This window comes from Diadema setosum, chromosome 9 (assembly GCF_964275005.1).
Source record: "Diadema setosum chromosome 9, eeDiaSeto1, whole genome shotgun sequence".
In the NCBI taxonomy this organism is placed as follows: Eukaryota; Metazoa; Echinodermata; class Echinoidea; order Diadematoida; family Diadematidae; genus Diadema; species Diadema setosum.
The window spans coordinates 20,314,552-20,339,491 of NC_092693.1; the positions used below are offsets into that span (position 1 = coordinate 20,314,552).

At 40.0% G+C, this 24,940-nt stretch overlaps 1 protein-coding gene across 1 annotated transcript in view; it reads right to left on the reverse strand.

The window, feature by feature from the left end:
• Positions 1-15,065, reverse strand: part of LOC140232984 (L-fucose kinase-like) — a 37,259-nt gene extending 22,194 nt beyond the window's left edge. Inside the window, exons 1-9 of the mRNA XM_072313090.1 lie at positions 15,038-15,065; positions 14,384-14,623; positions 13,467-13,618; positions 12,313-12,363; positions 10,392-10,526; positions 5,004-5,180; positions 4,491-4,600; positions 1,773-1,863; positions 676-865 (exon numbers count right to left, since the gene is read on the reverse strand). Coding sequence (XP_072169191.1) covers positions 676-865; positions 1,773-1,863; positions 4,491-4,600; positions 5,004-5,180; positions 10,392-10,526; positions 12,313-12,363; positions 13,467-13,618; positions 14,384-14,447 — 970 coding nt within the window. The 5' untranslated portion in view covers positions 14,448-14,623; positions 15,038-15,065. The remainder of the gene's footprint in view (positions 1-675; positions 866-1,772; positions 1,864-4,490; positions 4,601-5,003; positions 5,181-10,391; positions 10,527-12,312; positions 12,364-13,466; positions 13,619-14,383; positions 14,624-15,037) is intronic.
• Positions 15,066-24,940: the final 9,875 nt, after the last annotated feature.

A 24,940-nucleotide genomic window follows, 5' to 3' on the forward strand; every position in this document is an offset into this window, starting at 1 on the left:
CAATACTCTATACACAAAATTAGCAAAAGACATGGTGCAGAAACTCAAATCCAAATGGTGTGGGATGAATATACATCACTTCTTTATAATAATTGAAAATGGAGGATTCCAAAGAATAGTTTATCAGGGGCAACCAAGAAATCAGTGTGATTTCAGATGCCCTTCTACACACTGATATCACCAGTCCAGGAAAACTACTCTCCCCACCCACTTTGATTTTGTTCTCATCTACATTAACCCATTAAGGACGGTTTGATTTTGCTACAACATGCATTTCCCATAGACGCTTGCCCAAGTATACTCGTCCTCGACGGGTTAACAATATAATATCTAGATGAGCTCTGCACACACTATAAAACAAATTTAGCAACACAGGACAGGAAACAATAACAACAATAACAACAAAGCATGGGCTCCATGTCACATTTCAAAACTATGAGAAACACAAATGATAATCCAGATCTATGCAAATTCAGGGAAAAGAATTGAGAGGATTTGAAGCAAGAGTTACAATATCCTCAATAACACTTTGATATAAAATGTCAGACTGGATATGACTGTCCAACCTTCCATGTTTACTGAGACGAATGAATAAATGAACATGATGTTGACACATTAAACTTCCTTGATGACCACCTATAAGCCACTGATTTGGTGGCAGGCCCCTTTCATTACCTGCTCGGAGTTTGATGCCCCGGAAGTGCTGCCAGAGGACGCTCCGGGCGATCCTCTTCGTCTGCTGCTCCGCCTCGGAGACGGGGAGGCCGATGGCGTTGTCGTACGCCTTGCACCGTTGCCCCGAGATGAACTCCTCCTCCTCGCCGCTGGCAGTCATCGGAAGGATGAAGTCGAAGAAAAGGGACAGCTGGCGACGAGGAAAAAAATGAGACACGCCGACAAAAAAAGGAGACACGCGGACAAAAAAGGAAGTCAAGAAAAAAGAGAGAATGTCAATACAAAGAAAACCAGATAAACAGACACACAGAAAAAAAAAGAAACCTAGAAAAGGCAACATGCACCAAAAATGGAAAATAATTTGAGAAAGAGACAAACAACAGAGAGAGAGAATGATAGAGAGATGAATAGACAAAGACACAAAGATAATTATATACAATGAAAGACAATGAGCAAGACAACTTAAAACATACTGGCATTACTGTAAAAAGGGATATTTTGGGGCAACATGAAAGTGGCGCAGAAATAAAAGCAGGCAAGTATCTTTGCTTGTAATATGTAATGATATTTCATATCTTTGATGCCGCAGAATTAAAGAAACATGCGACAGAATGCAAATAATTACTCACACAAAAATATCCACTATTACTGGAATACATTGAGAGGTTAAGTTTGCATCATTTTTATATTACATGGGATATGCCACTACTGTTTGTCTTACAGCAGGAATTTTATTGCAGTTTCACAGCATAAGGTTTGTCAATATTTGGGCCATACAAAAAAAAAGCTTTCCCAAGATAATGGCTTCCTAATCAAACTTGAGATTAATTTCACAGACAACAAAAGGATCATCCACTGCCTTTCAAAGAGAATAAATTGTCTTCACTTGTTAACACCTTCATTGGGCATAATTTCATCATTAAGTTGAAGGTAACAGTATGCTAGTAGTGGATGGCCTGAAACGGATTACTTTTATATCTAATCTTTTTTTTTTTTTGACTTGATCAGGAATGAATAGAGCAGATCATCATGTGGTACGGATAATTTTCTTTATTTAGAATCGGTATGTGAGACATAACACCAGTCTGTGTGCTGACCTGCATTGGTTTGACCCCACTGTCGAGCCCCATGTAGGTGCACGCATCCAACGGTGGGCACATGTGACACACAAGCAACTTTTCCGCCACCCTGCAAATTAAAGCATCAAAATTTCAGACTAAAGCGTTTCCTCAATTGAGAAGCTGAGGGGCATGCGCTCTGACATGAATGACTGCCGTGCTCTGCCAGCAATGAATTGGTAAACATGGACAGCAAATACCTATGCATCAAAACGCGTTATGTCGCATCAATGATGAGGAAAGTATCAGCATACCCACACCAGCAATTGTGTCCAATATTGATGCAATTCAGCATCTCAGATGATTAAATATCATTAGCTTTTAAGGGAAATTATATCCACAAATACATATATCATGTCGATTGAGTGAATGCAACAGTGTAGTAGAACACATCAGTGAAGTTCGAGTAAAATCGAACACTCCATTCAAAAGTTGTGAATTTTTCAAAGTTTTGGTGCTGCTATCGCTGGGTGAGAAGAATACAACAGTTTGTGACTTCATAGCAAAACAACCATATATTACAACAAGAGAAAATATACAGAGAATTCTGCAAAATCTAATTTCTGTATAGAAAGTACACATTCCTTCGACTTGCTACTGACGTTGGTCATAGGTAATACTTTTGCCCCAGCTTTCTGAAAAGGGTATGTCAAGTGCTCTTTCACTATGCTTAGAAAAATGAATAGCCTAGTCAACAATATCACAGCAAAAGTTTGTTGATTGACGGACCACTCTGGTCACCTGATCTACACAAGTTGATTCTTCATTTGAGCATGAATTCAATAAATTGTTATGTCCAGTAAGCTTATGCATTTTTTCCCTTTTGGAAACGAGTGAAGTATCTAACAAACTTTAAAAAAAAAGACAGGTCATATGTGCTATGTGCACATGACCTAAATCACAAATTGGCCTGTAGCAAACATCAGTGGAGACAGCATAAACTGAATTTTTGATGGCTGCCTTGGGAGCGTCTGACTTTAGAAAAAGAAGATGTGAAAGAAATTGAACCTAATGCACAATATGAAAAGGTGTCAGACTCCTTCCCTTTATGTATGCCCGGCATTTACAGGCATAATTTACCATTTGCAGATGAAACAGAAACCCAGCATTAGTGTTATAAAACAGATCTAAAATGTGAAATAGGGATACAAACACCCACTGTATAAAATTATATCAGTATAATCGAAAGTATTGTTAAATATACAAAATGTGAACAACAGTTATAATAAAAAAAGTTTCCAGACCAAACCATCAACATTTATGGTTTATTGAGAAAAATACTGATATCTCCTTTATTTTATGCTTTATTGCGAAAATCTTTTATAAGGTAAGATGTTTTGGGATACAACAGACCTACACATATGCATCAAATGTGATATCTTGGAACATTTTTTTTTTTTAAATCACTGCTCCCAAAGGTCAACAGGACCTTTAACATGCCAAGCTTATTCATCAGCACTCTGAAATCCATGCGAACTTGACTTTTGGCATACCCACGTACCATGGTAGTTGTACAGTTAGCAAGCCCACGCAGACGTAGCAATGTGCCTCAATCCAGCAGGGAGGTCATGGTGGCACAATAACGAATAGGGGGATTAGGTAATCTCTTTTCATTAATGATTTAGTTTCCTAACATCTATGCCAACTGACCGAGAAAGCACCTCCAGAGTCTGTACCACCTTCATAAACATAAGGATTGAGAGAATGCAGCAATATCAGTAGAACACATCAGTGAAAGTTTGAGGAAAATTGGACAATCGATGCAAAAGTTATGAATTTCTAAAATTTTTGTGTCGGAACCGCTGGATGAGGAGACTACTAAGGCTCGTGATGTCATATGAGTACAACAGTATAAAGAAAATGTAAAGAAAATTCAACATATTTTCACTTTTTTCGCATAATAAAAGAGCACTTGACTTGCCTCTTTCTAAAGGCAATGGGAATAATATTACCCATAACATATGTCAGTAATGAGTCAAGGGAACGTGTACTGTTTTCAGTCTTCTCATCCAGCGGTGACTGCACAAAAACTTCAAAAATTCATAACTTTTGAACGGATTGTCCGATTTTCCTCAAACTTTCAATGATGTGTTCTACTAATATTGCTACATTCTCTCAATCCTTATGTTAATGAAGGTGAATTTGTCCTTTAACCCACCGACGACGATATGATTTTGTTATAACGCATGTTTCCCATAGACACCTGCCCCAGTACACTCCCAACAAGTCTTCAACAGGTTAAAAAGATGGTGCAGTTTCGGTTGAGATGGAGTTTCAGGTTTCCAACATTTTTTTTTAACAATGATTTTCTTTTTTGAGAAAATGAGAAACCTCATATGAAATATGACTGAGGATCCTATATAATTCTAAAAGGGAATTTAAATTTGTTTGATTAAAAAAAAAATGGTTTGAATATGGCTGAGATATCCAAAACAAAGTGATCCTAATAATAGGTGGGACCCAACTTTCATTAGGGTCTCTTTGTCTTTTGATATCTCAGCCATTTCAAAACTGATTTTCATCAAATAACCTTTGAATTTTTCTTAGAATTGTGTGCTTTTTAAAATGTCATAAAGTGCTTTCTAATCATCTCACAAAAAAAAAAAAAAAATCATATATGCTGTATTCTCACTTCAACTAATGCTTTATCATCCCTTTTAAAGGTGTTAACTTTTTTTTTTTCATTATCAGCTTTACCTGACAGGGAAAAATATGACTCCACTAATCAGTGGGATGCTGCCATCTGGTAAGGAACTCTGCTTCATGTTAGTAGGCCCTGGCTTGTAGAATATATCATCCACATAACCCTGGTTCAGTTGAGAACAAAGAAGTTATAAGCAAAGTGAAGACACCATTGTCCTCGGACAAATATCTGTAATGACACATTTCCTTGAACGCTGATAAAGCTCTGAGATATGAAAGAGTCTAGGTGGCTAGAGTACAGATAACCAAAATTACATTCAAAATTTACTGACAGACTTAAAGTAACATAGTGAAACACAAAAATGTGGATTTTTGCTCTTTCTAGTTACTTACTGCTCACTAAATTAATGTAACACACAGGCAAATCACATTATTGTGAGAAACTCAGAAACCATAATATCTCTTCGTATAGGAAAATCTTTTTTTTTTTTTTTTTTTTTAATAAATGGATAAATTCATAACAGTCTACACTATATGGAACAGGATTGTTAAAAAAAATGATAATACCTCTGCATCAATTTTCAAGATTCCATGGTTTTTGGCGTAGCGGTCATCGGCTGGGACAGAGAAGATGAAGGCACTGTCCGGGCTGGCTGACCAGTCCACCTTCGGAGGCATTCCAGGGACGGTCAGCAACATATCTGTACTGGATACCCAAACACCTGCTGGGCTGTCCCTGCTCAGCTGATTGGGAAAAGTGGGGGGGGGGGGGGGAATGAAAACAATGATGTCACAACATTTCAAATCACATGACCTGCACTTATGCCACTGCACTTCATTCCTCATACTGTCCTAATATCTAATATCTTTCTTTCTATTCATTAATTTGTATGTGTGTCTGTGAGGGCAGGTGTGTATTCAGACATGCTTTAATACAACATACTTGTATCCAACGAAGGAAACACTCAATCATTCAAAGGACATGGTGTGATAAAAACAAAACTACTTCTTGAGCTTTTTTCTTTTTAGCAAATACAGTTGTAGTGACAGCAAAGAATGTTCCCTTGTTCACAGACCACGATCCCTCCAGTATTCTGTCATAAATCTAACCAACGCTTTGTCTCTTTGAGGATATTAGCAGATCTAAGGAAACACTGCTATTTTGGCAATAAAAACCTGTCAGTCGAACAACTATTATAAAAGAGAGGCAATAATTTGAAATCACCCCATGGATGTATACATCTCAAATTCCACTATGAATACAGCTTGAAATGATGTCAGCCCATGAAAAAAAGCTACCATGTTTATACATTCCCTTTGGATAAATAAAACTGCAACATTAACATATCAAGTTATATCTGGTGTCTAATCATAATGCTCCCACAAATTAATGTTGACTTGCGGTGTAGTTATGAATATTCACCATTCTACTGATGACCCAAATCCACAATTTTTTTTTCTTACTTATGGAAACTGAATTGAATATGTCACATAGACTCAACAATTCTTCCAAGCACTTTATTAAACTGTGTCCCTAGATTATCATTATACATATCTTTGTTGTGGAAACTAATCACCCAAAGATTAGGATAAGTATGTGTGGCTTTGATTACCACAAGCATTCACAGTGGTTGACATCAATTGAAGAAATTCATGAATCATCTAAAAAAAAAACACAGAAAAGCATGAACTGTATGTTCAAAGAAAAAAATGTGGAAAAAAAAAGAGAGAAAAGAAATCACAAACCCACATTTTCATTCTGTGAAAAGTCAAGAGAAAATCTATCACCCCTACCCAACGAATACCATCAAGCAATCTGCTGGCACCATGCCAAATACAGCCTGCATATACATATGTATTGCACGGGCTAATACCTGCATGTTATGCTCAACCCCCAATATCAGACCAGCATCTATCTACGTTTGAAGATGTATGGTGGCCACTGCCAACCTGAGGTATTACAAAATTATGTCAACTCTACAGTCCACGCCAGTCTTGCCCTAACTTTAAAAGCGATTTGATAGCACTCGATTTCAGAATTCTCCACAAATTGCATAGCTACACGTAGTTGCATGCTTGCCAACTCTCCTGCTTTTGGTGGTAGACTATGTCTTTTCAGAGATTTCAGTCTTATAGAAAGTCTACAGTTTTTTTGGCTAATCTGTCACAAAACCAAATGATTGAGTAAATTGAGATGAAATACACATGAATCCACAGACTGATCCAAACATTGATATTCTTGTGAACAATTTCTAAAAAAAAATTTTGTCAACAATCTCCCAAATGTAGTTTTGAGTTTAAGTCAAATGTCGTTAAGTCTGCTGGTGACACAAAATTATATGTTTGCTCTGATACAAGAGATTCTGTTGTGCAAATTCCAAGCGATTTCTTGAAACTGGAGGAATGAGCTGTAAAGTGGCAGGTTCGTTGTCATCCTGAGAAGTGTACTGTGTTGAAAATTGGGAAACAAAGTACAGAAATGCACACTATTGAGTATCATATTATGAAAATAGAACTATCCACAGTAGCTCTCAAGGAAGCTCACGCTGACCTTGGAGTCTTAGTAGTTTCAGGATTGTATTTTTAAGATCAAATTTACCAAGCAACCTTGAAAGCTAGTAGAGTTCTAGGAAGTGTACAAAAGACTTTTGTGAATCTAGATGCAGATTCATTACAATGCTGCTTTTGTTGAACGGTCTTTAGACTCATGTTGGAATACAGTTTCAATAGGCAGCATGGTCACCATTCTAAGCTACGATGTAGGTGAGCACAGGAAGTTAGAGAGTGTGCAGAGACAGGCAACTAAAATGCTTCCAGGAGTTAGAAACATGTCGTATATAGCGAACGCAACACGCAACTAAAATACTGACTCTCTGCTCACAGGTGCAAAAAGGGTGCATTGCCCTACATCATGGTAGGATTGCTTATAAGCAAAGTAAGTAAAGTTAAAGCAAGCTAGTGTATGTATAGTACAGCCGCAGCAGCTTTGCAGCTCCAAACTGGCCTGGGTCGCCTTTGCTTGTATCCCCTATCGTATCGCATAAAGGCTAGAGCGCTAGAACGTGTATACCATGTACTGAGGATATGAAATAGGGCCAAATCAGACAGGGCTTTTTGGGCTATGCTAAAACCGGAGGCTACATTTGTATGCTAAAACCCCGAGATCTCGGCCATCGGTACTGTGATCGCGACAAAATTAGGCATGCATGACACCCACGTCATAATCTACAAGATTGTGTCATAAAATTTTTTGAAACAGTCAATTTCTAATTTTAATTCATTAATTATGCAAATTAAGCTCAAGATCATATTTTAGCCTAATTAAAAGCATTGAGAGCCGACTTTTTGGTCTGTAAATCTGTTTTAGCATATTTAACAATTGTACATCACAAAAACTTCCAAAACTCATTTCAATTCATATGTATTTTATTGTTTTCAGAATTTCTTATGTATTTCTTTGTTTTTCAACTTTTGTTTTTTCTTTGTTTTTATTGGAAATTGTCACTGGCCATTTTTCTACCATAATTAGCATAAAATTAATCAATGAAAGTGATTAATTATAAAAATAATCAGGTTTTTATGACTTTCATGACAGAGCACTGTTTTCCATAGGATTTGTACACAAAATCACAAAATTGTGCCCGTTTTGGAGCGACATGCTGTTACAAAAGTGGGCGTGGCTTCGAAAAAAATGCACGGACGTTGCAAATTTGGTCTCGAAAGTTGCGCAAGACTTGAACAAAGAAAGACAAGAAGCCTCGCAACGAGGCCTTTTCACGTTACAGAATTATAGCGCGAAACGTTGAGGGGGCGGATTCTGCCCCCCCCCCCCCCTCGCAAAGCAAAGCCCAAATAGAACCACAGAATGTTATTACATTGTACATGTGTATATATTGATCATGATGAAAGTTGGGTACTTTCTACCCCTTTGCATGTTATGATATCCACATTGAAAGTATGTGGCAGGGACTATGTCGGTTGAATGAGGTGCAGGATACCAGACTGCCGGGTCTAAGGCAATTACTCCCTGGGCAATTACCCCGGGCCCTTCCCCTGACCCTAATCCTAATCCTGAACCTAATCTTAACCCTAACCCAACTCCTAACCCTAAACCTAACCTTAACCCCAATCTTCACTCTAACCATACCACTAACCAGTATCTAGCCGGGGGGGGGGGGTACTTGCCCTCTGGGGATAATTGCCCGGATACGCAGACTGCCATGTACCAAATGCATGGTTGACTGATGGAAATGAATCATTTGAAAAATTCTTTAAAAATATATCACAATGGCATGAAGAAGAGAATAGAAAATATGTATTTGTCTACTCCTTGGAGCGTGACTCTTTGTTCCTTCCACTAGCCTCAACACTCAGAACCAGCATCAGAACCAGCATCCACACAAACACACACTCAAAACATACCAGAGCCACTGATGGTGAGGTCAGGGTAGTATAAATCCAATGTGAGAGACACACAAACTTTTAACGGTGGGGTTGGTCGACACACAAACTCACATACAGTCTAATTGAATAGACATGCAAACAGTGAAAGGACAGTTTGTTAACAGTGATAAAAAGACTGGACAAAACAATGTGCATTTCAGCACAATCACAAGGAGGGATCTAAATGAAGTGAATGGGAAAAAAAAAATGATCTGGTGACAACCACATTTACAGAGTATTTCTATTTCACACATTATTTAAATCTCTATTACATCAAGAATAAGAAACATTTGGTGACATAAATGGTATCCCGGGGTACCAAATAAAAATCAGCCATTTTGTTGAATTATTTATTTTTTTAAAAAGGTTGTACCCTGGGTGCCAAAAAGAGGAAATTATTTTGGTGCTGGTGCTAGCGCGCGCTAGCCACTGCACTGCACTACACTAAAGCACACGCTAGTGGTATCGCAGCTTTCATGCACGCATAGTATAACATGCAGTGGCATGGGAAGGACTATGTACACGCACACAGTGCATGCATTTTTCTCTGACTGTTCTCGAATGGACGTGAGGTGGCACTACACAACGCGGTAATCAGGGGTACTACGGTACCCCGGGGTAACGCGTGGTGCATCATTTGATGAGTAGGTGGGTACAAATTTACATTAAATTCTCATTTCAACTGCAAGGGTTTCCCCCCCCCCCCCCCCAAAAAAAAGAAATTTTTTCAAAGCTTTCATATTAAGATAGTGTACTGCTCTGCTCACAGAATTTCTCCACCACCCCCCCCCCCAAAAAAAAAACAAAAAATAAAAACAAAAACAAAAACAACTAGAATAGAATGACTGGCATGTTGCAGCAGTATGTACCAGTTGCCTGCCAGGGTATGCCTGAAAAGTAGTTGAATAGATTGACTGAATTGAACAATACATCAATACTGAATAAGTGTTCGGGAAGGCTGCACATGATGGCCTTCAATCACTGTAGACAATGACTGTTTTGATAAACAATTGTGAATATTTCTGTAAATGGCATAACAGGACATGCCAAGAAACCATAGATAGAGGTTGCAGAACTGACAATACTACTAAAAGGTGAATAATCGAATGCATACAGAGTACATGGTATATGAAGGAATGAATGGATGAATGCAGGAATGATTGGACAAGTGAATAAATGAATATAGAAATGAGCAGATGAATCCTATTTGGTTGTAAGTCACAGTAACTTACACTGGCCATAACTGAAGGCCTGCCCAAATATGAAGAAAGGATGATTCAATGCGTTAATGCAACTCGTGAAGTATATTGCTACCGTGTATGTCAGCGCATTGCTATGTCTGTGCATAAATCAACTATTGATAGGCATACTCGAGCCCCCAGTTATGGTTCAAACAGAAACCAACATTAAAGAAAAAACAGCACCCAATCAAAACAGGTCTATAAAAGAAGACTTATTCTGAATGATTTCTTTTCATACTTTGGACACTAACACACAAAAAAAGTAGCTGACCTTGGCAGCAATGGTGTGGATGATGGAGTCCAGGTTGCTGACCAGTGCATCGTATCCCATCGTCTCGCTGCTTACGTGCTTGCAAGGTAGTGTGATGAAGCCCCGCCCGCAGGGGTCAAAGGGGAAAGCTGGACCCTGGGAGAAGGAAATTCAAAGAAGTCAATATGTATCATATAGGTGTTGTCACCGTCGTCATCATCCTCCTCCTCCTCCTCCTCCTCCTCCTCCTCCTCATCATCATCATCATCACCATCATCTTCATCATCATCATCATCATCATCATCATCATCTTTATCACCATCATTATCTTCACCACCATTTTCATCATCATCATCATCATCATCATCATTATTTTTGTCTATCTATGTACATATCTCCGTCTCCCTTCCTTCTCCTATTGTTGCCATCCATTTTGTAATGTAGTGAAGGAATGTTAAAGGAAACCAAAGCCCAAATATTAATGTGGATTCTGTGAATTAAAGCAGCAACATTAGCTAAACACTTCAGTAAAAGTTTGATGAAAATCACACAATCTATTCAACACTTAGATGATGCTCTAAAATTTTGGCACCATCATCGCAGGATAAGGAGACTACTTCACTTAATGATGTCATCATGGACAACAAAAATTCAACATATTTTCACTTTCTACCATAATGAAAGAGTACTTGACTTTTACCTCTTTCAGAAAGCCAGGGGAATAGCATTACCCTTAACATACAACATATCAGTAACAAGCCCAATGGAAAGTGTACTTTTTTATTAAAAAAAGACAAAACACAATTTTGTGGAATTTTCCTTATAGTTTCCTTATGTTGTTGTCCAAAATGATGTCTTAAACTGTAGCAATCTTCTTAACCAGCAATGACAGCACCGAAAAATTTAAAAATTCATCACTTTCGAAAAGATTATCCAATTTTCCTCGTACCTTCACTGATGTGTTCTATGAATATTATTGCTTTCACTCAATCCACATCTATATTGGGCATTGGTTTCCTTCAGGCCTCAATGTGCTTTGTACACCAGTTGGCACATCACCTGGAGAGCTTTCCTTGCCAAATCGCTAATATGTGTGGAAGCTATTGCCTGTGAAGGAAAGAAATCGCCCAATCCCCAATATTCCCTATTGTGCAGCCATGGCCTTCATGTGGGATTAAGGCATACTGCTACACCTGAGTTGGCAAGCTAACTTTGATAGCTAGATGGATTGCTGACTGCAGATGAAAAGAGCTTGGCCTGTAAAGCCAGGTGCCCAGGCACATAAAAGTTTAACATGTAATGTTAACTTTGCACACAATCCATGACTTCATGTAGTGTACGAGTATATGGTAGTTCACAAATAGTGAATTTCTCTTCATTCTCTTTTTGTCTTCAAAAAAAGTATTTCCCTTTCCTGCAACATAATGCCTCAGATTGCGACAGTAGCAAACAGGTAAAGAATTTTTTAGACATAGCTGTTACTCTTTATTTGAATTCTTGAAGTCAATCTTTGTCAACATATGTATTTTTTCCTAAACTTTGGTGATTTCCGGTACACCATGCACAATTTTTTTTTTTTTCTTGAGCGAATGGTGGCCCTGAAAAGGACCAACTCAATCTTTATATCAGTATTTCTTCTTGTTCTGCAAAATAATTTAAAGTTGACTGTATTCTTGATCATGTCTTACATTCACAAAAATCAACGTTTTTAGTATCACGCAGTCATTATCATTTGATATAACTAAACAACAGGATCCCATTTCACGTCTTCAAAAGACATGATACACATTGATTGGATCAATAAATGTAATACAATGTATTTTCTAGCCATACTCAAAAGAGTAGAGAATGTAAATAAAAAATCTACATTGGTAAGTCTTCCTTTTCTAACTGTCACGATTTCTGCTGGGACTGTATCACAGCAATTCAGGAAGTTGCTTACCACATGGAGGATCAAAATCCTGGCATCAACTAGAACATCGCTGTTGACAACCTAGATGCACAGACACATAAAGCAACACAGAGTACTTGAAAGGTAGCCGTACGCTTCTTAAAACTGATGGCACCTACAATACAATAGCCATTTCTGACTGCAAATTAGGGTTTTGTGGGTTTGCTACATTCACCATGTTTGCCCTTTTATAAAACAAAAAATAGCACTGTCTAAACATACACTGTAGAGCGCAAGTGTGCAAAAAGTTCTCATGGAACAGTTTCTGTAGTATGTCTTGAGCAAGCTTTTCCAGTTACTATCAAAGCTAGGTTCCACTTCTAGTGAGAAACTTGACTTGCGATCCAGCAGCACCCTCGAGTTATTCATAAACTTCTACCAATATCTCCCATTAATGTACAGGGGAAGACCATTGCCCATGGGTAGTGTGTTGGCCTCCTTTGGGCCAGTTCTGTTCATAACCCTTGCATTGATCTGAAATGAATAGAGTAATGATGAAACAGATACAGTTTCCTTCAGTCCAGTCAGACTATACTTGAAGAGTTTGTTTGCAAAAACCGATAAGTCCATATTTGCCAAATGGAGATATTTGCGATTAAAGGTCAAGAAAAATAAAGAGAATAATAAGAAAATTTTTGCTTCTTTTGACCATAACTTAAAAAATATACCTTTATATGTAGTGGCCAATATATCATTTAAAAGGTATTATTTTGTACTTTATGACAGAGACCGTACTTCAAAATCTTCAAAAATGGACTTATCGGTTTTTGCAAACAAACTCTTCACTTGTACCTATATAGGCACAGGTTCACAGAACACATGAAAATCTTGAGCGACAAAACAACCACCATAGAATCAGCCTTTCAGATACAAAATCAAGAGGAACCAACCCCTCCCCCTCCCCCACCCCCCCCCCCAAAAAAAAATCAGAGTTGGAAATGTCGGCACTGAATAACAAGTTGGTCTACTTGGAGAGCAAACATGTAAGCCACTGAGTTTTTAAAGCATTTTGCTTTAATTGTTTAATTCCTTTCTCTTCTTTTTTTTTTTTTTTTTTTTTTGGTGGGGGTGTTTTTTTTTTTTTTTTTTAGCACATGCCTGCATTGGGAGTAAATTGTCGGTTACAGAGATGAAAGAGAACATACTGAATATCCCTGCTGCTGGCTGAGGTGCTCTGCTATGACAAGGAGGGCGTTGAGTGTGGCACCGCCACTGCCCACTCTGAAGAGGGGATCCTCCACGGTCAGGAGAAGCGTATTGGCACCGATGTGACCCTTTTTCTGGCGAAGGTCAAGCTCTGAGGGAAACGATGAAAGAGGCCAACAAACTAATAGATGTAATACTCTGAGAAGAACAAAGGCATGCTGGTCTTGCAATTGATTCAGTAATAATGATCACAAACCTGATATTCTAATCTCTCAATTGTCATGTATACACATGATGTTTGATACTGCACATCATGTTTGAAACTGCACATTGCTGTCCTTTGAATATTTTATATCATATGTCAAATTGAGAAAATTGCATTCAAACAAGCAGGCCCTGAATACTACTGTTATATGACTGACATATTGTCATATCTCTTCTTTGCCTCAGAGAGACTAAATATGTTGATTAGGATTTCAAGTTCACTTTACCTCATTACTGACAGTGACCCTACAGGTAATATCTACTAACATTTGCATCTGACAAAGATCTCTAACTCAGAATTTCATCAGTGATCAAACATGAATGATTTACACTGGTTTCTGATGTGTAGTTTATTGCCTTCAACTGACATAATGATCTGTGACTGTGTCACACATTTGAGTTCTTCGCCACAGACATTTTAAGATTTAACCATTAATGCTTTTATGCAGTGACTTATCTGTGGGAATACGACATTTATGAAAGTATCGTAGTATCATCTCAAACTGAGCAAAGGATTAACAGATCACCCTTCAATATATTCAATTTTACCTGTGACTCTATAAGAGACATTAATTATCATCACAATGCTCCTACTCTGTAGATTCTACGTTATAATACTTGTTAAATGTTAGTGATGGACATTGATCCTCACCCTCTTGTACAGCGCGGGCACTTGCCTTATCCCGGCATGTTACCACAATGGCTGTCCACTCCATATCGGCTGACCGCCGCCACACGCAACTGATCCCTGCAGTTAGTTATTGACGCCTCCCAAACTCAAGCTAACTGTAGAGTAGATTCTGATGGTCGAACCTTGGTCCCTGGCATTGGAGGTCAAACCTTGTGGACTTGGTATGGGTGCTATAGACTGTCAACTGACTGGATTGGAAACCTATGCATAGCCATAGACATAGATCTAGTTTTAATAGAGGAATGCACAGGCAGTAACCAGCAGTATTACCAGCATGCAGCACAAGTAGAAATCAGAAGTAAAAAACATACTTATCAGACACATCAATACCACATTTTAGAAAGGAAAACAAAGTTTTGCATTATTCTCTACACGTTTACTTGGCAGAACTACCATTAAAAAAACAAAACAAAAACAAAAACAAATCCAATGTATGGGACTAAGCAATAGTCTAGGTCTATACGACAGAAACAGAGACGGCGACCAGTCCCACTACTGACCCAGTTAAATATTCCATCGCCCACCAAACACATGCAATACTTGATGAATCGTATATCAACAAGGCCTTAACAAAGATCCTTAAAGATCCTAAGGATCTTTGGCCCTACAACTTACAGTTCACATGTAGATATATGCCAGCCAGGTCAAACCCACAGACACCCACCTCAGAATACCAGCGCCGCCAGCACACCACCGCAAGTTACCAACCGATAATCGGTTAACGACTGTGGATGAACGTCGTACAGTACTGGTCATGGTACTGCGGTGGCGCTATGGCAGTCCTTTCAAGGGAAAGGAGTCACCCAGGGGGCCGGGGGGTGATAGGGAGCATGGAGCTCGAGTCGAGGTGAGACGAAACCTCACATTAAAGGGGACACATTAAAGGGGATGGCTAGTAACTGATCAGTGGGAATCAGTGGGAATGCTGGGGAATGATTGTTCCAATCCTTGTGGCATTCATTTAAGAGTACATTAACCTATTGTTAACGGGCCGTTAATATCGCCCCGTTACTGTACAGGCATGCTAACCTGGAAACATTTAACTGCACATTAGGCCCTACCGGTATACTTGAATATGAGACCATTCTGACGAAGCAAATAATTTTCACACAACAATAAATGTATAATGTACTCTTAAATGAATCCCACAAGGATTGGAACAATCATACCCCAGCATTCCCACTGATCCCCACTGATCAGTTACTAGCCATCCCCTTTAAACTGGACCGGTAGGGCCTACTCTGTCTCTCATCTAAAGCCTTCTGTTAGCACAAGTTGCACCTGATGTAACATGGAAAAAGTGAACCCCCACCCACCCTACCCTACCCACCCCAAGAGGGAATGAGATGAAGACCCAAGGGGATCATGGTCCTGACACTGACAGGGGCATGGCGGTTACATAGGAATCTTGAAAGAGGGCAAGAACATAATGTTTATATTTTGTCAATATATAGGCCTAGGGGGAAGGGAGCGTATCCCCTCCCACAAGAATCTTTTCCTTTTCTTTTCATTTTCAGAATTGGAATTCAACAACATGAAGCACACTTTCGATGGCATATAGGCCCTCGGCCTATATTTGGGAAATTTTCTGTCAAAAAAAAGTAAGATACTTTGATTTAGATGTAGCTAGGCCTACCAAAATTACACAGATCACTCTAACATTATTGTTTCCTGTAATTTTTTCATTCACTGATCAAATTACAGATGTTATTTGAAATCTGATATCTAAGTCGAGCAATTGAGCAGGGGGAGGGTACCCCCTCGCGCACACACACACACACACACACTCATAATAAGGGAACTTTTGCATTTCTGGAACTGAAATTGACATATCTGTTCACACTCAAGGTCGAATATTTGGAAAAATTTAAATGAATAAAAATAAAAGACGACACTTTTTCCTCCAAACTTAAAAACAAAAATCTACACTCTGTAATTGCTGCATTCTGTATCTTCTCATTTACTACTCAAATTTGGTCTTATCTTAAAATCAAATCCAAACAAAGCGCATCGACCCAGCACTATCCCCCTCCCAACGGAAGAGGGAGCTTTTGCATCTTTAAAACTTAAATTCAGCGTTCGATTTGAAGCTTTTGATGGAATACATGTATTCTTGAAATTTTCTCCAAAAAAAAGTACAGGTACTGTAAGACGATAAATCTGATACGTAAACATAACGACCGATCGGGAGGAGGGTTGATTCCCTGAGATGGTATTTTATTATTTTGATTACATCAACCGGGTCAAGGGGTGGGGTGAAGCAACATTTCGGCAAAGGATTTAAGCGTCTGGTAGGATTCGAAATGAGGCTCCTGTTTAAACTGAGTCCACAGATTTTACCATTGTATCACACCACCAGTCATGAGGACTTTACTCTTGAAGGTTATGTACATCTTTGATATCTACCATAACATCCAGTCCTTGTTGTAAGCAGGGAGGTGCTGGAAAGAGAGCAAACGCCTCCCTGCTGTAAGCTATTATTTAGGTTACAGCTCGTTATTCCGAAGGCTCTTCAGTCCGAAGATTCGTTATTCCGAAGGTTCGTTTTTCCGAATTTCATTTTCGGATTAACAAATCTTCGGAATAACGAACCTTCGGAATAACGCCACAAATGTTCGGATTAACGAACCCTCTTTCATTTTCCGATTAACGAACCTCTAGGTATAGGGAATTTGTGTGTTTCGGATTAACGAACCTTCGGAATAACGAACCTTCGGAATATCGAACCTTCGGAATAACGAACAGCACCCATTATTTATCATTCTCCGGTTTGGATGTCATAATATAGGCCAACATTCATAGCCTTTAGCGCTAACTATAGCTGGCAAATTACTATAATCCTTTTTCACTCGTAGCTCCTTGTCACACGCGGTGTATAGGGGTACTAAGTGGTTGTGTATACATTATGAGTGCGTCTATTGATGATGAATAAGAAAAATATACAGATATACAGCAGTGAACGCAAGACTAATGATATTCTGAATATATGAAAAAGAACTATCATCTCCACCCCAATAGATATTCTCCTCAGTGATAATCGATTTTCAGATACCATTTCCAGCTTTGAAGCAGACCTGATGTCAGTGTTTCATCAAGCAGTCTTTTCATCCTTTATACATTCATATGAAAATTCGTAGAAGACCGATAAAAATGTACACACTTTATCATAACATGTCGGCAAAGCATTGAATGCGCAAGTATGTATAGCCGATAAGACGCGCGGGTATAGTTTGCACGTCTTAAAAGTCAATGAAAGAAAATGAAAAAGACGAAGTGCCTATGGATAGCATTAGTATATGGATAACATTGCCATCAATATGGAACTCATACGACCCTTTTTGTTTGAATATTCGTGATAAAACTTCCATCACCGTCTTCATGATGTGTGGAATATCTTGCAAATATTCATTATTTGAAAGCAGAATTTGAGAGGGGACAATTCCCTACATTACAAGCACTTCTTTTCTTTTTTCTTTTTGGATAAATAATCAGGCTTTTGAGTAAAAACAAAATCGTACACCAAGAGGTCAAAGGTAATGGAGAGCGGGGAGATGTAATGGACCCATTACAATTCTACTGAGAGTCACATTCGTGAGTTTGTCGATTAGGCAGTTTCCGTCCCTTCTTAATTATTGGATTACCCATCCATTAAGCTATAGCGTCTTCGATATAAACTGATGAGCGCTTTCTAATCAAAATGCACTGATCACAATACCACAATACCGATCAAACCTGCCATCTTCGAATGGAAACTATATTTCCCTTCTCTTTCTTTCTTTCTTCATTCTTCCTTTCTTTCTTCTTCTTCTTTGTCTTCTTCTTCTTCTTCTTCTTCTACTACTACTTCTCCTCATTATGGTCCTGTCACACCTTCTATAATTTCACATGGAGTTACTGCTCTATTTGCTCTATTTGGCAGTAAATCCTTGTAAAATTGTGAAACATCATATAATTTGACATGGATTTGTTGCAGGGTAAAAATATTCGCGAGGAATTTCTTTGGCTCAACAGCAATATATAATTTGAAAATGAAATGTTTTATTTCAAAAAATGGAGTTTTTGCAGCAGTTTAACACAGTGTCTGATGCAATTGTAAACGGATTTTCGATTAATCAAACCCAAGTCAACATTATACTGCCCTACTTTGGCAAAAGGAAGCAAGTGACAAAGGTGACATTTCTCGTAAAAGAGCAAAATGTGTCTGTCATTTACACTGACGCCAATGGACTATCATGATGTCTTATCTAACATATCTCTTAAACCAGTAGGATGAGTGTTTCTGCATGAAATTTGGCCTGGAAGAAGATATCATTATGTGAATTATGAAAGTATCAATAACTCAAATTTGGATGGTATGTCACTTGCTTTTTTTTTTTTGCCAAAGTAGGGCAGAATAGTTTACAGTCTGACACTTTACTTGCTTCTTTTCGTACCTGTAAAAATTCTATACATAGAACACAATAAAATATGATAAAATTGAATCATGCTAATAATATGTACTGGTTTAGGTATTTACCTTTGTAATGTTTTTACCTTTGTATTTCCCTTTGTATTTCCCAGCACACCACGTGGAGGATGCTCACTCGAAGCCATATAGTCATCAGGGCACTTCCTCAATAATAGTTTGAGAAGGCAAACGTCACTTCCAGGCAACGATCGATAGGCCAAAATGATTTGAGAAGAAACCCCTTAGGAGGAAGTCCTCAACTCAAGTTTTCTTTTCTACCACTATGGCTTACGATCAACCCTTTTTTTGTGGAAAATTACATAAAAGATCACACATCTAGATGAAATCAAATAATCTAATCTATTCTTTGTTATCTTTTTATGATAAAGAATTTATCTTAAGATATTATTTTTTTTTTGATAACAGCGCAAATATCATGCATTTATATCAATTATGTCTCTCATTGTTTTCTGTGATTACCTTTATATTTGATTCTATATCAACACCACACAGTTAACCGCCCCCATACTCCTCACCCTCTCCCGGTGGTAATGATAATAATAGCAATGACGATAATAATGATGATGATGATGATAATGATAATAATAATAATAATAATGATAATGATTACAATAATAATAACAATGATAATAATAATAATAATAATAATAATAATAATAATAATAATAATAACAATAATAATAATGCTAATGATAATAATAATAATTATTATTATAATTGTGAGACCCACAAGAGTACAGAAAACAGGCCCCCCTAATTTTTTGGAAGTTTCTGGATATATGCATTGGTATAAATAAGAAAATTTACCCTCACAAGCTTATTTCACTCACCCCTGAAATCAGAGTGGAGTTTACCCAATCTCTTCAAATTCTAAGAAAAATGCCTTCATCACGATGGTTGTGGTTTTGAGCTCCACACTTTCATCCCTGCATCCATCGTGACTAGATGTGTCATTTTTCCCTTCCTTCAGGTAAGAAATCTTATTTCTACTTCCATTCAATTATTCTAAATCATTCTTTCTGATGGGTAAATTTGGTGAATTCTATGACATTTCTTGTTTTGTAGTTAAACTACACGATTCCTCCTTCAATAAAAGAGGAATTAGGACTAAAGATGATGTTCTCAGTGAAGTTATTGAATATATGTATTGTATTGACCTATTATCACTTACCGTTGGACATGACTGGTATGCTAGTGTTGGTGAATAATAGAAATGGTGTTAATGTTATAATTGCGTAGTGATTTAGTAGTTTTCATCATGTAAGAGTTGAAATTACAACTTAAGCTGATTTAATTCCGGATTAAGTGCTACTTGTGCAAATGTGAACGAGCCATAGGCTGTGCCATCCCGTGTAGAAAGCAGAGTAGAACGGTCAGTGTGAACACTCTCCTAGACGGTGCGTCGCACCAGAGTCCACTGACCTTATTATTGATACGGCTCTCTTGGGATTGATTGCTAAGTACAGTAACTGATATTATGCTTTCTGAATGGAAACCCAAATAGATATGGATACTTTGTATAATGCTTACAGAGTTGCATTGTAGTATTGTACAAGATAGAAACAGTGAGAAGTAATTTAGTGTACATATTCAGAGTGTAGATGTAGAGATGGAGGTCCGATGTGAACACAGTTTGGATGACTCAGAGCAACCTCCACACCTTATCGGCCAGAGCGCTGACCACTAGCTCTCTGGACGGTGTGTTTATAGTTGTGGTCAGTACCTCTCTCACTTTCCCAGCTCCTCAGTTCCTCACTTTTGGCCAGTTTCTCATTTTTTGATAAAGAAACTAAAAAGGAATAATTCAGGGATCGTCCCCAAAGTTTGGTGTTCAGAGCGACTGTCGTGGAATTCTTGAAATACTTTCGCTTTTGCCTGACGGCAGGGATCATCTCAAATGTTGTTAAAGTTTATGTTGTAAAAGATTTTACAGAAGCGTTGGGTTTTATATGAGAGGAATAAAATACAGAATCGAGCAGGAAAGAGAGAGAAAACCTGGCTTTTAGAGAAATAAAGGAAAACTAAGGAAGTCAGATTTGTTTTGCAGTGTATTAAGATGGCTAGTTTTCCCTTTTGCTTTTAAAACAATTCTTGCCAAAGAAGTGAATACATTTCAGGTTTAGGTGTACGATTGATTTATTCATGGATACAAACAGAGATTAATCAAATGACATGTAGTTGCGTTTATGTGATTAAATCATTAATATTTTAAATGACTGGTTAAGGTAAAGCTAGATTGCTTTATTAAAGGAGCAGCTTAGATAATTATGCTTACTATAAAGGAATGCTAAGAATGACTGTTATGAGTATTAAAGTTTTATAATTAATCTTTGATTTTAGAGACTCTTTGAGGTACAAATAAGGCATCATATTGAGCAAAGTATAAATTATCAATTACACTGATGAAGAATTAAGTATTCGTATCAGCAATTTGTATGTGTCATTCACATTGTGCTAATGAGAAGAAGTGTTTGATAATTATGTTGATTGCGATTAATATGATCATTAGTGAGACTCGGTATGATTTATACCGGAATAAAGATACACACTTTCATCCCTGCATCCATCGTGACTAGATGTGTCATTTTTCCCTTCCTTCAGTGCAATACGAGACTGATCACAACCACCCCTCGATCCCCCTTGGGGTGGGGCTTTAACAAATTGGCGACCACGAAGGGACTGGTGTGTTCATGCTGATTAACTACGATCCAGATGGGCGACATCACCAGTCCAGTGACACGCATCCTCCACTGATGGGCAGATGTTGAGGGGCGCATTCAGGTAGGTGGTAGATAGTTGGTTGGTAGGTCCTGAGGTTAAGGGTTGTGGGTAGAGTCAAGTTTGGGGCAAGCGATTGGGATTCTCTGACCCAAGGGAGTACAGGAACCATAGAGCCACCGGAACGACTTACGCCATGGCCGAGCAACTACTTGCGAGCTACCAAGAGGCTATCGACCTCCTCAAGGATGCCAGTCCTGATGCACTGCTCATGGTGTGTCAACGCCTCAAGTTTCCAGGCTACGAAGACATCACTGGACGGGAGGAGAGCAAGATTAAACTCCTCCGCAAGATACAACGATTCCTGAATAGTGAGGATGTGGAGAAAGAGGGTGATCAGGGGAAACAGATTCATGTAGATATTGCCGCCCTCTTGAAGAGCCAGGTCAAGGAGCGGGATGAGTCAGGGAGTGAACCCGAGCCCAAACCCAGCACATCCTCCATCAGCCCCCCGAAGTCAGATCCACTCGGTCAATTTGTCCATGTCGCCAAACGCGACTTCAAAATATCGGGCCAAATTGGCGAACCTGGACAAAGAGATCGACTGTCCTTCTCCAGCCTCATCCATCAAATAGAAAGTGGAGTAAAGAAAGGACATGCGGATGAGGACATCGTGGAGGCGGTCATCCGTGCCGTAGTACCAGGGTCAGCCCTCCGGAGCTACTTGGAAGGCCTCTCTGACCTCACCCTCCCGGTGCTGAGACGGATGCTCAGGGCCCACTTCCAGGAGAAGGGAGCAACCGACCTCTATCAGCGGTTATCCGCACTCACACAGGAGCATAAGGAGTCGGCACAGTCCTTCCTTGTCCGGGCCCTTGACCTACGGCAAAGGGTGATTTTTGCCAGCAAAGAGGCGGGGTCGGGACTAAAATATGACCAGTCCCTGGTGCAAAGTATGTTCCTTCACACTGTTCTCACGGGGCTGCGAAGTGAAGCAGTGAGGAACGAGGTCCGCCCCCTCCTGACCGACCAAGGAACAACGGACGAGGAACTCTTCGAAAGACTAAATGAAGCTGCCGGACGGGAGACAGAACGACAGCAAAAGTTGGGTACGCCCTCCCGCAAGGCAGCCGTTCAAAGTGTAAATGAAGAGACACCTAACGAGACACAGCCAGCCACTGTAAAATCTAAACCAAGGGAGGGCACGCTTTTGTCCGAAATAGCAGAGCTGAGGGCAGGAATGGCTGATGTTGCCCTTATAAAGCAGCAGCTGTCGGATATAAGGGAGACCATAAGAAATGACCAGACCCCTCGCAGTGACGGCCGACCAAGAGGAGTACGACGTGCTTGCAGGAACTGCGAGCGCAACAATACAAGGGATAGCTGTGACCACTGTTTCCGGTGTGGCTCAGCAGAACATTTCGCTCGGGGATGCCGAAAGCGGTCCAACCAAAACCAAGCGGGAAATGGAGAGAGGTTGCTGCCAAGGGACGAGCAGTAACCTCCACACCGCAGGTACTGAAGTCCCACCTTCAATGCATTTCTCCCATTCAGCAAGCATCCATCACACGTCTCGTCGGGAAGAAGTGCATCGTGAGCTGCATGATTGGTGGAGTTAGGACAAAAGCTCTGTGGGACACGGGTGCTCAAGTCTCCCTGGTTCCACGGAGCTGGAAGTCGGCCCATCTACCAAGTATGCAGCTCAGGCCCCTAAGCGAACTGTTGGAATCTGATGGCCTCACTCTCTCCGCAGCAAATGGATCTAAGATCCCATTTGATGGCTGGCTCGAGGTGGACTTTCAACTCACCACTAACCCCAAAAACAAAATCCCTGTACCAGTGCTTGTCACCGATGCCATCCACGAAATACCCATCATTGGATACAATGCAATTGAGCACTTAGTCCATGATGACACTGACCACGGCGATCCTACTCATCTGGTGAGGGCAGCCTTCCCAGATCTGAGGAAAGGAGAAGCTCGTGCACTTGCCAACATCATACATGGGGACTATCCTTCAGACCTCGGACGTGTCTCTGTTGACAGGAGGAACCATCTTATCCCCAAGCAGAGCACTGTGCCCATACCATGCATGGTGTCTACTCTCGTCGACGACCAAACCACTGCACTCTTCGAACCCCTGGACCCGCAACACCTCCCTGATGGACTGCTGATAGAGTCGGCTCTAGTGTCAGCGAGACGACAAAGAGGACAGGGAGCTCGAGTCTCAGTAACAGTGGTAAATGCCTCCCAACACGATATCACACTAAAGGGACGGACACAACTAGGCTCCCTACATCTCGTCGACTCAGTTCGGAGGGTACCACCTACCCAGGGGAGTCGACATGAAGAGGTATCTGTCTGCTCTACCCAACAGAAGCAGAAACATGAAGACTGGTTACCACCGGTTGATCTTAGTTGCTTGGATGAGGAACAACGAGCAGCTGCAACGAAACTTCTGTATGAAGAGGCCAGTGCTTTTGCAAAAGACGACAAGGACCTAGGTACAATTCCTGACCTGAATATGCACATCCGGCTCAAAGATGAGACCCCAGTCCAAAAGACATATATGTCCGTGCCCCCACCTCTGTACAAAGAAGTCAGGGAGTACCTCCAAGACTTGCTGGATCGTGGCTGGATTAGGAAGTCGGAATCCCCCTACTCATCTCCTGTGGTATGCGTCAGAAAAAAGGATGGTTCCCTACGCCTCTGCGTCGACTATAGAGAGTTGAATAGTAAGACCATACCAGACAGACAACCGATTCCCCGAATACAAGATGTTCTGGATAACCTTGGTGGTAATTCCTGGTTCTCAACCCTGGACCAGGGAAAGGCGTACCACCAGGGTTATATAGCGGAGGGGAGCAGAGCAGCCACAGCCTTCATCACCCCTTGGGGATTGTATGAGTGGAACCGCATTCCTTTCGGGCTGAAGAACGCCCCGGCTGTCTTTCAACGGTGCATGGTGTCCTGCTTGGATGATATCATTGGAGAGGTTGCAGTTGTGTACCTGGATGACATTTTGGTGTACAGTAATACATTCGACAACCATCTTGACCACCTAAGGAAAGTCCTACGCCGCTTACAAGAGAAAGGCATCAAGCTCAAACCGAGCAAATGCCACCTGTTCAAACGAGAGGTGAAGTATCTTGGTCGCCTTGTGTCTAGTGAGGGGTATCGTATGGACCCGGCAGAAATCGACGCTGTCGACGCCCTCCGTCACAAAGAGCCAGCTACTGTAGGCGATGTGAGGAAAGTGCTTGGGCTGGTTGGGTACTACCGGCAATACATCCCTAATTTCTCGCGGGTGGCTAAACCATTGTACCAGCTCCT